At 44.5% G+C, this 13,873-nt stretch overlaps 1 protein-coding gene across 7 annotated transcripts in view; it reads right to left on the bottom strand.

The window, feature by feature from the left end:
• Window positions 1-2,947: 2,947 nt before the first annotated feature.
• The window catches only part of PTAFR (platelet activating factor receptor), a 45,961-nt gene continuing 35,035 nt past the window's right edge, over window positions 2,948-13,873 (bottom strand). For 5 of the 7 annotated variants that reach the window (XM_044938064.2, XM_025278617.3, XM_006049656.4 and 2 more), the window contains one exon: window positions 2,948-6,146. In XM_044938064.2, coding sequence (XP_044793999.2) covers window positions 5,072-6,130 — 1,059 coding nt within the window. In that variant the 5' untranslated portion in view covers window positions 6,131-6,146 and the 3' untranslated portion in view covers window positions 2,948-5,071. Of the gene's footprint in view, window positions 6,147-8,280; window positions 8,958-8,990; window positions 9,167-13,873 lie in introns of those variants that run through there. The other 2 variants (XM_025278620.3, XM_025278619.3) reach the window with 2 other exon arrangements.

Below are 13,873 nucleotides of genomic sequence, written 5' to 3'. Positions count from 1 at the left end.
TCCTAAAGGAGATCAGTCCCGAATATTCTTTGGAAGGACTGATGCTGAAGCTGAAACTCCAATATTTTGGCCACCTGATGTGAAGGACTAACTCATCTGAAAAGACCCTGATGCTGGGAAAGATTGAAGGCAGGAGGAGAAGGGGACGACAGAGGATGAGATTGTTGGATGGCATCACCGACTCAATGGGCATGAGTTTGAGTAAGCTTTGGAAGTTGGTGATGGACAGGGAAGCCTGGATTGCTGCAGTTCACGGGGTGGCAAAGAGTTGGATAAGACTGAGCAACTGAACTGAACTGAAATATATATGTCAGGGGAATCATGATTTGTATTACAGAAATACCAAGTCTGAACTGCCATACCACCCAGCAATCCCACTGCTGGGCATACACACCAAGGAAACCAGAATTGAAAGAGATATGTGTACCCCAATGTTCATCACAACATTGTTTACAATAGCCAGGACATGGAAGCAACCTAGATGTCCATCAGGAGATGAATGGATAAGAAAGCTGTGGTACATATACACAATGGAGTATTACTCAGCCATTAAAAAAATACATTTGAATCAGTTTTAATGAGGTGGATGAAACTGGAGCCTATTATACAGAGTGAAGTAAGCCAGAAAGAAAAACACCAATACAGTATACTAACACATATATATGGAATTTAGAAAGATGGTAACGATAATCCTGTATGCGAGACAGCAAAAGAGACACAGATGTATAGAACAGTCTTTTGGACTCTGTGGAAGAGGGAGAGGGGGATGATTTGGGAGAATGGCATTAAAACGTGTATAATATCATATAAGAAATGAATCGCCAGTCCAGGTTCGATGCAGGATACAGGAAGCTTGGGGCTGGTGCACTGGGATGACCCAGAGGGATGGTATGGGGAGGGAGGTGGGAGCGGGGTTCAGGATTGGGAACACATGTACACCCGTGGCGGAAGCATGTTGATGTATGGCAAAACCAATACAATATTGTAAAGTAAAAAATAAAATTAAAAAAAACAAACAAACAAGTGTTTTACAAGAGGGTTTCATTATATCTGCTTGTGGCCTCAGGTCTTAAGCGCAGATATAACAGAGATGAGCAAAAATAGGCACAGCTGTGCCCAGTTGTAGTCAGCTGTGACCTGCCCTTAGTGCTCTATTGGCTATGACTCATCTGGGTGAGGTAAGGGGCCAGGTCTTCCCTAAGCCAGTGTTCTCTGAGATCACTGGTAATTCCCTGGGGTCAAGACTGAGATCAGGGGGAAAGGCAGGGTGAGGACTTCTTGATGTGCAACATGGCTTGAAAATCCTGATTGGTGATATTTCATTGAAAGAATTACAGCTCAGCTTTTTCCATAATCCTATTACCATTGCAAGTAATGCATTCCACACTATGTAATTTCTACAGTCGTGTAGCCCCTCTGAGCCCCATGTTCCTCTCTGTAAGATGAAGGAATTGGACCCTCCCATCTCCAAAAATTCTGATTCTCTGAAAATCCTTGACATCTTTTTAAAAATATAGATATATTAATATAACTTTGGGAAAATATACATTAAATTCCTTTCTTAGGTGTCCCTAGAGAGTCTTCTAAAACTCTCTCACAACAAGTGCATGTATGTTTCAGTGTGTGTTCATGTTACACTCTGGGGAAGCAGGATGCTTTTTAGACAGCTCATTCTAGACCTTGAGTGGGAAATGTGGATACACTGATGATTAAGATTTAATTCCTTCAACTATACTTCAATCTTTAAAAGAAAAAAGAGAGGGAGATTCAGTTACTGCCCCCAGGGTAGGAAAGAATACATTGAAATGGATAAACTTCAATAGTTATTCAGTTCAGTTCAGTTCAGTCACTCAGTCGTGTCCGACTCTTTGAGACCCCATGAATCGCAGCATGCTAGGCCTCCCTGTCCATCACCAACTCCCGGAGTTCACTCAGACTCACATCCATCGAGTCAGTGATGCCATCCAGCCATCTCATTCTCTGTCATCCCCTTGTCCTCCTGCCCCCAATCCCTCCCAGCATCAGAGTCTATTCCAATGAGTCAACTGTTTGCAAGAGGTGGCCAAAGTACTGGAGTTTCAACTTTAGCCTCATTCCTTCCAAAGAAATCCCAGGGCTGATCTCCTTCAGAATGGACTAGTTGGATCTCCTTGCAGTCCAAGGGACCCTCAAGAGTCTTCTCCAACACCACAGTTCAAAAGCCTCAATTCTTTGGTGCTCAGTTTTCTTCACAGTCCAACTCTCACATCCATACACGACCACTGGAAAAACCATAGCCTTGACTAGATGGACCTTTGTTGGCAAATTAATGTCTCTGCTTTTCAATATGCTATCTAGGTTGGTCATAACTTTTCTTCCAAGGAGTAAGAGGTATAAAAAAAATTGCACCGTCTTAGACCTAAAGTGCTGCTAGGTCAATTAACTTATCTGGAGGAATTTAGGAAGGTTACCTGGAGGAGGAGTTCTGGGCTAGATCAAAAAGAGAGAAAGCATCTGAGAAGGTCACAACCAGGTAGAGGTCACAGGGTCAGTGGGGGAAGGTGGTTGTGTTCAGAGTATGAGATAATGATCAACAGGGTCATAGCATGAACTACAACCTGAAATACTCCTTGGTGGGAGTGAGGTCCTGGCTTCTGTGTTGGGGCAACTTTCTGTGAGAAGCAAGGGGGCAATCACAAGCTATCACCTCAAAAACATTTGTCTCTTTATTGAGCACTTAGCAAATGCAGACCCCCGTGCGCTTTATACACATCACAGCCACATCTCCTAAAGTGTGCCTTGCAAGTCATGGGGCACGTGAGGTGACTGTAGATAGGACGCCAAGAATATTTTGACTTTAATACTGACATTTTATGTTTATGTTTACCCTCTATGTGTGCCAGGTGGCATTCACCTTCATTTACAATTTAGATCTTTAAATAGGCGCAAGTTTTAAAAAGTGACTCAATCCAGAGAAAAATATTTATTGAGCAAAACATACAGATGGTACATGGATCTTGCAAAATTCATGATATGGGTACACAAACGGATGAAATTCAAGAAACACTGCTTTAGCATACAAGTATTTATCTCCTTCAGAGCTCTTTTGGTTGCAAAGTAATCAATATTATCACTCATTCAAATGAACTTGAGCAAAACAGGAAAGTGTATCCTAACAAGGGAATCTCACAAGGACCCAAAGGAAGTAGCGCAGATTGGAACCTCGAGAAGGGCTGGGCAAGAGGGCTGGACGTAGAGGCGGGGAGCCAGCTGGTCCCTGGGGTCCCCTCTGGTCTCTGCTTGACTCTGCACATCTCTTCTCTCTGAGCAAAGCTATTATCTCTACTACATTCATGCAGATACCTTCCCCACCCTGCTGTGCTGGCGGCACACACACCTCACACACGTAGACACACATACACACTCACAGTTCCAGAGTTTATATGCATTCAAGTGAGTGGCCTGCAGAACCTGAAAGAGCATCCCTGAATTTTGCTGCTTATTCCCGAGCGAGAACCTGTCTGGCCCCACAAGAGCCAGACACTCACCTCTCATCCCCTATTGGAAGATTTAGGGGGAACAAAGTCTCAAAAATAGAGAGACTCTGGGAGGAGCAGTCACCCTGACCAAGAGGTATCGGATCCTCCTAACAACTCTGAGGTAGGAAATCCAGCTCGCAGTCCTTTGGCAGGAAGTGACACAGCCACAGCTTGAAACCGGGTCTGTGTGACACCAAAGTTCAAATCCACTCCACTGTTCACATGGTCATCTCTGCTAAGTCCAGCCCATGGCGACTGTACCAAGCAGGTCACTGGCCCTTTGAGAGGCATTTATGAAAATCAGTCCAGTGTGCCGGAAACCAGGATCCCAGCCTTGCAGGGACACTGGCTGGAAGGGAGGATGGTTTCTGGAAATCGGGGCAGGCTCCTCCAAGCCCCTGAGTCTGAGGCTGCTGGGTTCACACTGCAGGTGCTCAGGGTGAGAGAGGAGGATCCGACATCCAAAGGTCCTCAAGAGAAGTTTCCCCCTCTCTTCTGCACTCAGAGTTCAAAGTGCCTGCCTTCCCTAGGGATTATAGTTGCTCCCCTCACCTCCTGGGAGCTAAATCAGAGGGGCCTCCCAGAAAGTGAGGCAGGGAGGGGAGATGACAGGCTCCTTCTGCCCTGGAGGCCTCACCTACCCTCAGGCACTTCTCAGCCTGAGTGTCATTTCCCATGGAAGCCTCCAGGCATCACAGTGGCCTGGAGGGCCCCAATTTGGCTTTGACGGGCTTTGCCCGCCCACAGTGGGTGGCTGCCTCACAGGAGTTACTTTCTCAGAGCTCCTTGTTGAAACAGACAGTGGAAGTGGCGGTTGAGTTTCTCCCGCTGTCCCAGAGCTACCCCAGGCCGGTGGAAGAGACGCATCTGATTCAGGAGAAAGGCTCCCTGTCCTAGTTTTTGGTCCATGCATGTTGTATCTTCGCTGGTCACCACTCAGTAGAGGTTTATACATGAATTAGGAAAATGTTCCACCAAGCCAGGTGGAAGTGGCTCCCCTTCCACCTGGGGCCCTCCCCTAGGAAGTGTCGAAAAGACCTTGTGCCTGTGAGTGGAGACTGGGTGGGATATTCCCGGCTCAGAAGTCTATCCCAAAGATAGTGCCATAGCCAGGGGAGCATCCCTTTCCCCAAAGCCCTTCTCTGTCTTTTCAGTGATAACAGGAGTGGTGGGCCAAAACTGTGGGCCTGACTCATTTGGGACTGCCAGCTTGGTGGCGTGAACTGGGTGACTCAGGGTCTGCTCCCAAGGACTGCCCCCCTGGTCCTGACATCCCTTCCAGAGCCATCACACTGGGATGACTCTGCCAGCCAAGGTTATATGGCATGTGTCCAAAGGTGGCTGAAGGGGCTCATTTAAGTTCTGAATTTCCCAGCGGTCTGGTTCTGCCAGCACCCCCACCTTGGTGAGGTAGCCTCCATACCTAACCGGCCACCAGTGCCCAGGGAGGAGGTGCCAGGACCATGGTAGACACCCCTTCCCTCCCCCACCCCTCAGGTCAGTCGATGATGTCCATGGAGAAGAAGCCTCCGGGCCTGGCTCCAACAGTTAGACTAATATTTGACGGATTTGACAGGGACATCTTTGAGCTGCATGACCACTTCCGTGCCCGTCTCCGAGGTGGCCCGGGAGCACTTCCGGCTCTCTCGCATACTGTACAACTTCTCGGTGAGGTGCTTGCGGAACTTCTTGGTGAGGAAACAGTAGATAATGGGGTCTAAGACGCAGTTGGTACTAAGGAGGCAGAGAGTGACCTGATGTGCATCGTTAATCGCCTGGTGGAAGTCGGTGTCCTGGAAGCCCAGCTCGGCCAGGGTCCAGGGCAGCTGCACGAGGTGGTGGGGCACGAAACAGATGATGAACACAGCCAGGACCGTGCAGACCATCCAGAGCGCCCGGCGCTTGACCTCCGCATTGCGCTGCATCTGCACCTGCTGCGTGAGCAGCGTGCGGATGATGACCAGGTTGCAAAAGAGGATGATGAGGAAGACGAGGAAGAAGCTGAACACCAGGAAGATGTGGATGGTGAGAACTGGGATGCTGCCCTTCTCGTAATGTTCAAAGCAGCGTGTGATGTTGGCCAAGCCGGTCTTGTTGGGCTCCATGTTGGTCGAGTCCAGGACGAAGAAGTAGGATGCTGCGCCCACAATGGACACCCAGATAATCAGGGACAGAAGGATGCCACGCTTGCGGGTGGTAGCCTGAGCAGTCTTGATGGGCCTTGTCACTGCCTGGAAGCGGTTGTAAGTGATGACAGCCAGGAAGGCCACTGAGCAGTAGGTGTTAATGAAGAAGAAGCAGCCAGCCAGGTTGCACAGGAATTTGGGAAGAATCCAGTCGCCCTGGTTGTAGTAGTAGACGATCCACAGGGGCAGGGTGACCAGGAAGAGCAGGTCAGCCATGGTGAGGTTCACCATGAAGATCTTTATCTCGTTGAATTTCTTGGAAGGGTACAAGTGGGCAAAGACCCACAGCACGTAGCTGTTGGCAATGACCCCCAGCACAAAGACGATGCTGTAAAAAATTGGGAAGAGGGTGTATCGGAACTCGGAGTCCACACGAAAGGAATTATTTGGCTCCATCTCTATGTGCTGGAAGTAGAGGCTGGTCATAGGATCCTGTCTGTTCCTGAAAGACCACATAGGGATTCTGGTCAATGAAGGGCCAACATGGTACTATCTTATTTACTCTGTTCAAGACTCCTGTTTTGCACACTTTAAAAATTCTAAAATTGATCGCATTTTCCAATTAATTGACAATGTTTTTTCTTCCTACATAAAATAATGGTGTGTTTTTAAAATGAATGGCCTCTGATATTCAATAAAATCAGTGGCAGTGGAGTTTCTTTTCTCTTGTTTCATTTTAAAACATATCTTTTTATCCTTGATCTCATTTTGACTTAAAGTTTTAGGTAATCTATTCCTGGTGATGAAATATATAAAATTTAAAATATTAGCTTAAATTGTAATGATTTTAATTTTCTGACAAAATTTGAATATTTTTGTACTGATGAAATTTGAGATAGAAATTTTGATGATAAACTGTCCTATGTTAAAAAAATAATTTACGTGCTCATACAAAATCTGGAAAATACAGAAGTGTAAATTAGGGTCACCCAGAGAACGAAATAGCAGCTATTTATTAGAAAGAACAAGTTAGATCTGATTGTACTGACATGGAAAGTTGTCCCTGGATAATATTATTAAGTAAAACAAAATTTAAAAAATTGGTATGAACTCATTATATATGTGTATATTATATAGAAAATGGTCTAGAATGATAATACCTCAAAGTGTTGACAAGTAAGTAACTTCTAGGAAGGTGAGGTAGAGGTGGTGGGAAGGATATTTACTTTATACTTTTTGTTTGTTTGAACTTTTTAGGAGCATGTTTTGCTTTAGTAATTTAAAAATTTTTAATATAATTTTAAAATAAAAGCATAGTGGAGAAACCCAAAAGACATTGCTTTAACAAAGCAATCAAGAGTAGCCATCATCGTTAGCAAAACACAACAACATCAGGTACGCCTGGTATGATGTACTGAAAAGCACACATCGCTTCAGTGGTATTTTTGTCAAAACGCAGAATCTCAATTTAGTCATGAGAAAACATCAGATGAACTTAAATTGTGTGACATTCCACAAAATAAATGATCAAAAGTGTCAAGGCTGGGACCTCCCTGGTGGTTCAGTGGCTAAGACGCCGCACTTCCATTGTAGGGGGCCTGGGTTTCAACCTTGGTCAGGGAACTAGATCCCATATGCCACAACTGAGACCCAGTGCAGCCACATAAAAAATGTCATGAAAGAAAGGAAAGACTGAGGAATTGTCATAGGTCAGAGGATACTAAGGAGACATAGGACAACTAAGTGAGACATGGGATGCTGGGTTGGTATCTGCGGGAAAAAGTGGTGAAGTTCAAATAAGGTCTATAATTTAGATAACTCGGTATCCATGTTCATGTCCTGGTTTTGATCACTGTACTGTAGTTTATGAATTGAGAATGTTGTGTGACGTCCATACATGAGCTCTTTATACTATTTTGCAACCGTTTTAAAGGCCTAAAATTTAAAAACAGAAAGTTTTTTTTAAAGTATGGTTGATCCTTGGACAACACAGGTTTGAACTGTGTGGGTCCACTTATACATGGATTTTTAAAAAATTAAATACATACTACAACACCACAAAATCCATGGTTGGTTGAATCCACAGATATGGAACCCCATAGAGGGAGGGCCAACTAAAATTATAAGCAGATTTTCAATTGCGTGGAGGGTTGCCTCCCTTAGCTCCTGAGTTGTTCAAGATTCAACTGTATATTAAAGAAGATTAAAGCTAGCCATAATCACACTAATCAAAGTCTGGTCCATTTTCGACAGTTCATCACTCCCATCCACTCTCCATCAAAACCAGTGTTTCCTCTCCTCTACTCTTGTTCCTCCTACTATGGTGCCATAGCATAAGCCTGGAAGCACCTCTGATGTTTGTGTTGCAGCTGAGGGGGCGGGATGGCAAGAGACTCAGTTGGGATTAAGCAAGGCCTGAAGCTCATCATACATGTATCACAGTCCAGAGAAAAAAGTAGGGAACTGACAGCGAGAAGCAAGGAAGACAATACTTAGGAGCGGACTTCTCTGGTAATCCAGTGGTTGGGACTCCATGCTCCCAAATGCAGGGGGCACAGGTTCAATCCTTGGTCAGGGAAGTAGGATCCTGCATGCTGCCCACCCCCACCAGAAAAAACCAAAACACTTAGGAGTACCTCTTTTGAAGCTAGGCATTCTGCTCAGTGCTTCCACAATCAGTACTTCCTTTGAGTCTCACAAATTCCCTTTGAGATAGGAAATAAAATCCCCATTTTACAGAGTATAATGTGGTCATGTGACTTGTCCAAGGTCACACAGCATTATGGAATGGAGCCAGAATCTCAAATCTGGTTCATTCATACATTTATCCAACAAATATTTCTGCACTCCAATTGCATGTCAGGCTCACTGCTAAACACAGGAGAGGCAGGATGAACAGGACAGACAGGACCATGCCCTCAGGGAACCTACAGTCTCACAGGGGAGACAGACAAAGGCAATGTAAACAAACTTAGTTGCTATACAAAGAAAATGGGGTGTTGATATGAAGGAAAAAAGAGATCTACTTTGAAAGAAAGTAACACTTCTGTTGAGGCCTGAAAGAGGAGCCGAGGAAGAGTGCTCCAGGCAGAGGGATCTGTGTGTGTCTAGGACTAGGGCAAGAAAGAGTTTCAGGAATGGAAAAAAACAGCCATTTGATGACCCTTGACCTGACGTCTGGCTGCAGTTCCACCTTCATCTCGTGCTACCTTCTCACCGGGCTCCAGCCAAAATGGACTTCCCAGGTGGGTCTTCAAGCCCACCCAGGACTCTCCTGCCTGAGCCGGCTGCATGCACACCCATGCCCCTGCCTGGAGCGCTCTTCCGGATCCACATATACTTCTACCTGGCCAGCTCCAACTCTTGCTTCAGACCTTCGCTTCATTTCACTCCTTCACGGAGTTTCTCAGTCAGCTCCAGGTCAGGTCAGGTCGCATCTCAAAACTCCCTGGACTTCGTAAATCGTAGCTCGATTGTCATCATATTCTTGCTTGTATGATTGTTCCACCCTCTCCCACTTAACTGTGAGCAAAACAAGATCAAGGACTTTGTCTATTCTATTCTATTCCCAGCACCATGAATCAATAAATAAAAAGAAGAGGGGGCTTCCCTGATGGCTCAGTGGTAAAGAATCCACCTGCCAATGCAGGAGATCCCTGGTCTGGGTAGATCCCATTTGCCATGGAGAAACTAAGCCCATGCACCACAGTTATTGAGCCTGTGATCTAGAGCCTGTGCTCTGCAACAAAAGAAGCCAGAGCAATGAGAAGCCGACACACCTCAACTAGAGAGTATCCTCTGCTCTCTGCAACTAGAGAAAAACCCGCGCAGACATGAACATCCAGCACAGCCAAAAATAAAAAATAACTAAATTCAAAACCAAAAAAGAAGTTTAAAGGAATGGGTTAGCCTTGTTAAGTACACCCACCCTTTAAGGAGCCCCAGAGCATTGGAAACACTTGAAGACGTCTAGGGATACTTCCAGGTGAATTTAAAGAAATCAATGGTTGTAACTGGAATTTTGTTGATTGAGAAACTTTTTGTTCTTTGCTCCATTTAGTATGGTGGTGGTTTGTCTATGTTAGCTGAATAAATGTAGGTTCCATTATTCAAATACATCATTGTGATTCCTTTAAAAACAAAAAACTCACCCTCCAGTGAAATTGTAAATTACATCAGTTCAGTTCAGTCGCTCAGTCGTGTTCGACTCTTTGCGACCCCATGAATCGCAGCACGCCAGGCCTCCCTGTCCATCACCAACTCCTGGAGTTCACACAGACTCACGTCCACCGAGTCAGTGATACCATCCAGCCCTCATCCTCTGTCGTCCCCTTCTCCTCCTGCCCCCAGTCCCTCCCAGCATCAGAGTCTTTTCCAATGAGTAAATTACATAGTTGATTTTAATTACATAATTCTTTAAATTTCTACCAGAGTACTGTTGATTCACAATGCTGTGTTAGTTTCAAGTATGCAGTGAAGTGAATGAGTTTCACACATACATAAGTTGCTTCCTCAGCGGCAAATTGCTAGCTTCTACTCAGCTGAGAACTTTCCCACTCCTAAAGGTGACCTATCCTGCCATTTTATTTCAAAGGTACAGGATAATAACTCACAAAGAGTAGTCCATGTAAATGAGGGACAAGAGAGAGCTTTCAGGGGATCCATGAGGTCAAAACGATCATCATAATAATACCAAGACATTATTTGTCCTTTTCACTGTGTTGACATTTGTGCTAATGTTACAAAAGGGTGAATAAAACTGCTGATTCCTTAGCACCAATCAAGGCAGAGACACCAAACTGTGACAGGTGCCATATTCTTCACCGCCATGCATTCCATGTTAAAAAAAAAAAGAAGCCAATGTCACTTTTAAATGTCCTTGATAAAGAAAGGAAATTATTTTATTAAATCTTAAGTACACTTCTTTTATTTTAATTTTTTCATTTCTTAAAATTTTTATTTCTTAATATTTTTCTTTTTTGGCTACCCTGAATCTTAGTTGTGGCATGCCAGATCTTTGATCTTTAGTTCCATCATTTGGAATCTTATTTGAGGAATGTGGAATTTTTAGTTGCAGCATGTGGGATCCAGTTTTCCAACCAAGAATCGAATATGGACCCCAGCGCTGGGAGCACTGAGTCTTAGCCACAGGACCACCAGAGAAGTCCCTACACATCTTTTTAATAATCTGTGTATCAGAATGGGAAATACATAGGAAACATCGCTGCTGCAAACTGGAATACAGTGGTTGTCTTCAGAAAAAGACCATTGTGCCATTGTTTGAGTTGTGAGCTGAGCTGTTTTTCATATTACCGTTATCACTTGAAAAAATGACTGGCGAACTACGGTGTTTTCAGAGACTTGGGTATTTGGCAGACTTTTTCTCAAATATAAATAAAGTGAAACTGTCTCATCAAGGAAAACAAATGACGCATTCTTGTTGCCAATGATAAAACTTGAACTTAACAAGAGAAAACTAGAAGTTTTGAAAAATTGTATCTGCCAGCATGAGGTTGACAGCTTTCCAACACCTAAAGAATGTTCTGATGAGCTTCGTAGTTACATTAATAAATGCAATTTTTACACCTTATAATTGTTGTTCTTGTTTCATCGCTGAGTTGTGTCTGACTCTTGGCAACCCCATGGACTGCAATGCTCCAGGCTTCCCTGTCCTTCAAATACCTCATAATGAAAGGTGAATACTTGGAAGACCTATATATCTCAGTGAACCAATGTTTTCCAAAAGTGGAAAACATGATGTTTCCAAGTTACACAGAGGTAAAAGATTCAAAGGACAAGATAGACCAATATATTGCAGGGCTAACAGATGACAAGGGACTTCCCTGGTGGTCCACTGGTTAACCTGCCGATGCAGGAGACACAGGTTTGGCTCCTGGTTTGGGAAGATCTGCGGAGCAACTAAACCCGTGTGCCACAACTGCAGAGCAGTGCCTAGAGCGGGTGCTCTGCAACTAGAGAGAAGCCACCGCAAGGAGAAGCTCACGCACTGCATCTAGAGAAAGCCCGCTCACAGCAACAAAGATCCAGTGCGGTTAAAAAGTTAATAAATAAATAAGTAATGTTTTAAGACAGAATATCATCAATTAGTCTGAAAAAATCCATTAAAATATTTCTCCCTTTACAAATTAATAGCTGTGGGAAGGCCAATTTTCTTCGTATGCTTCAACCCAGTGTTATCACAATAGATTGAATAAGGAAGTGGCCGTGAGAACCCAGCTGTCTTCCATTGAACCCAATATTAAAGAGATTGGAAAAGAAAAATGTGAATTAATGCTACTCTTTTCCCTAAATTGTTTACGTTTTGAAAACTTTAGTTACTTTCTACTCAAACCATGATTTTTGTTAACATGAACTGAGTTTATTATTGGTTTCATATTTAAAAACAAAATGTTTTAGAATGTCATTTTTGCTTTTGAATAGAGTAAACATTGAGAGATATAACCCATGTAAACAAAAGTTCCCTGGAGCCCTCAATAATTTTGAAGAATATAAAGAGATCCCAAAACTAGAAAATTTGAAAATCGATGCTCCATCATGTCAGCTCCACCTCCTTCCCTTCATTTCTGGTGAGCCTGAGATGCCCCTTCATCTGGGACTCCCCTTGATTCTTTTTCCTGCTGGACAAAACCCTCATGCCTTAGGGGACCCTGTTCCTGGGGTCTGAGAGGCAGGGAGGCAGCCCACAGCTGGACTGGGTGGTGTGTGGTGCTCACTGTGGGTCTTTAAGGAAGCTGCATCCCTAACCACCCCCCAGCCCCAACCCCTCTCCCCAACCAAGTCCCTTCCTCTTCTTGGATTTAGGCTCCAGTCCAGCAGGGTAGGGAAAACTCCAGAATGATCTTTCTCCAGACAAAGGACTCCACCCAGGACACTGTCCTGGGCCCTGACCCCTGTACCACGCCTGTCCAGGCCTGTTGAGGAAGTCTTCCCTCCCAGATCAGAATTACGGTAAAGTTTGTGAGGTGTTCACCTGGGTACAAAATTTAAGGGAGCACCAAAAACCTCAGTAATCCAGACAAATAACATTTTAACGCAATTTTAAAGAATCCAAATCAGTATTACTGAATCTTCCTTTTGCCTCAGACTCTAGTATGGCCCTGCCTGGCACTATTATGCAGACTTCATTGAAAACTTTGGTATTTTTTAGTCATGGATTTAGGGGTGGGATGGGGTTTTTTGGGCATTAATCGATTATTCAAAAATTACTCTCACCATGTGAATGGGGCATACCACCTCACAGCACAGCTCACCCATTCGGTCACTCACTCACACCTTCACTGGACAAGCTCACAGCTGGGCAGTCCTGAGGCCTCTGAAAACAGACCTTGTCTATGTCCTTCAGGGACTAACAGGACATTTTCAAGAGAGAAATGCAAAAACAGATAAGTGATAACTGAAGGACAGGGAAGCCTGGTGCTCTGCAGTCCATGGGGTCACAAGGAGTCGGACACAACTTAGCAACTGAATAAGTGTTATGGTGGAAGTTCTAGATGTCAGGGTCATTCTGAGTGGTGCCCATGGCCCAGACTGAAGGGTCCAGAACAACTCCTGCTTAGGCTGAAGGAAGAGAAGGAGTTAGCCTGATGCAGCTGGGAGAGAGGAAGAGACCTGGAAGAAAGTAGAGAATGTGCCTTCTTCTCGGGGAACTTGAGAAGATTGGTTTGGCTAAAACCGGAGAAGGGAAAGGCTACCCACTCCAGTAATCTGGCCTGGAGAATTCCACGGACTGTATAGCCTAGGGGGTTGCAAAGAGTCAGACACAACTGAGCGACTTGCACTTTCACTTTTCACTAAGGGGAGGGGGTGGTGGTGAGGAGAGACAGGACCTACAAAGTAAGCATCATCAGTTTACTGAAGTAGGGTCTTGAATTTTAGGCTAAAGAAGTTTGTACTTGATTCTACAAAAAACGGGGAGTCATTGATGTATGTATTATTTCATGTTTATGGAAGATGACTTTGAGCATTGTGTTGTTCAGTCATTAAGTCTTGTCTGACTCTTTGCAACCCCACGGACTGCAGCACACCAGGCTCCCCTGTCCTTCACTAACTCCTGCAGTTTGCTCAAATTCACATCCATTGAGTCAATGATGTTATCTAACCATCTCATCCTCTGTTGCCCCCTTCTCCTCCTGCCCTCAATCTTTCCTAGAATCAGGGTATTTTCCAATGAGTCAGCTCTTCAAATCAGATGGTCAAAGTACTGGAGCT

This window comes from Bubalus bubalis, chromosome 2, assembly GCF_019923935.1.
Source record: "Bubalus bubalis isolate 160015118507 breed Murrah chromosome 2, NDDB_SH_1, whole genome shotgun sequence".
NCBI classification, from domain to species: Eukaryota; Metazoa; Chordata; class Mammalia; order Artiodactyla; family Bovidae; genus Bubalus; species Bubalus bubalis.
The sequence above is the reverse complement of the archived record's forward strand: the minus strand, read 5'-3'. Positions and strand labels throughout refer to the sequence as shown.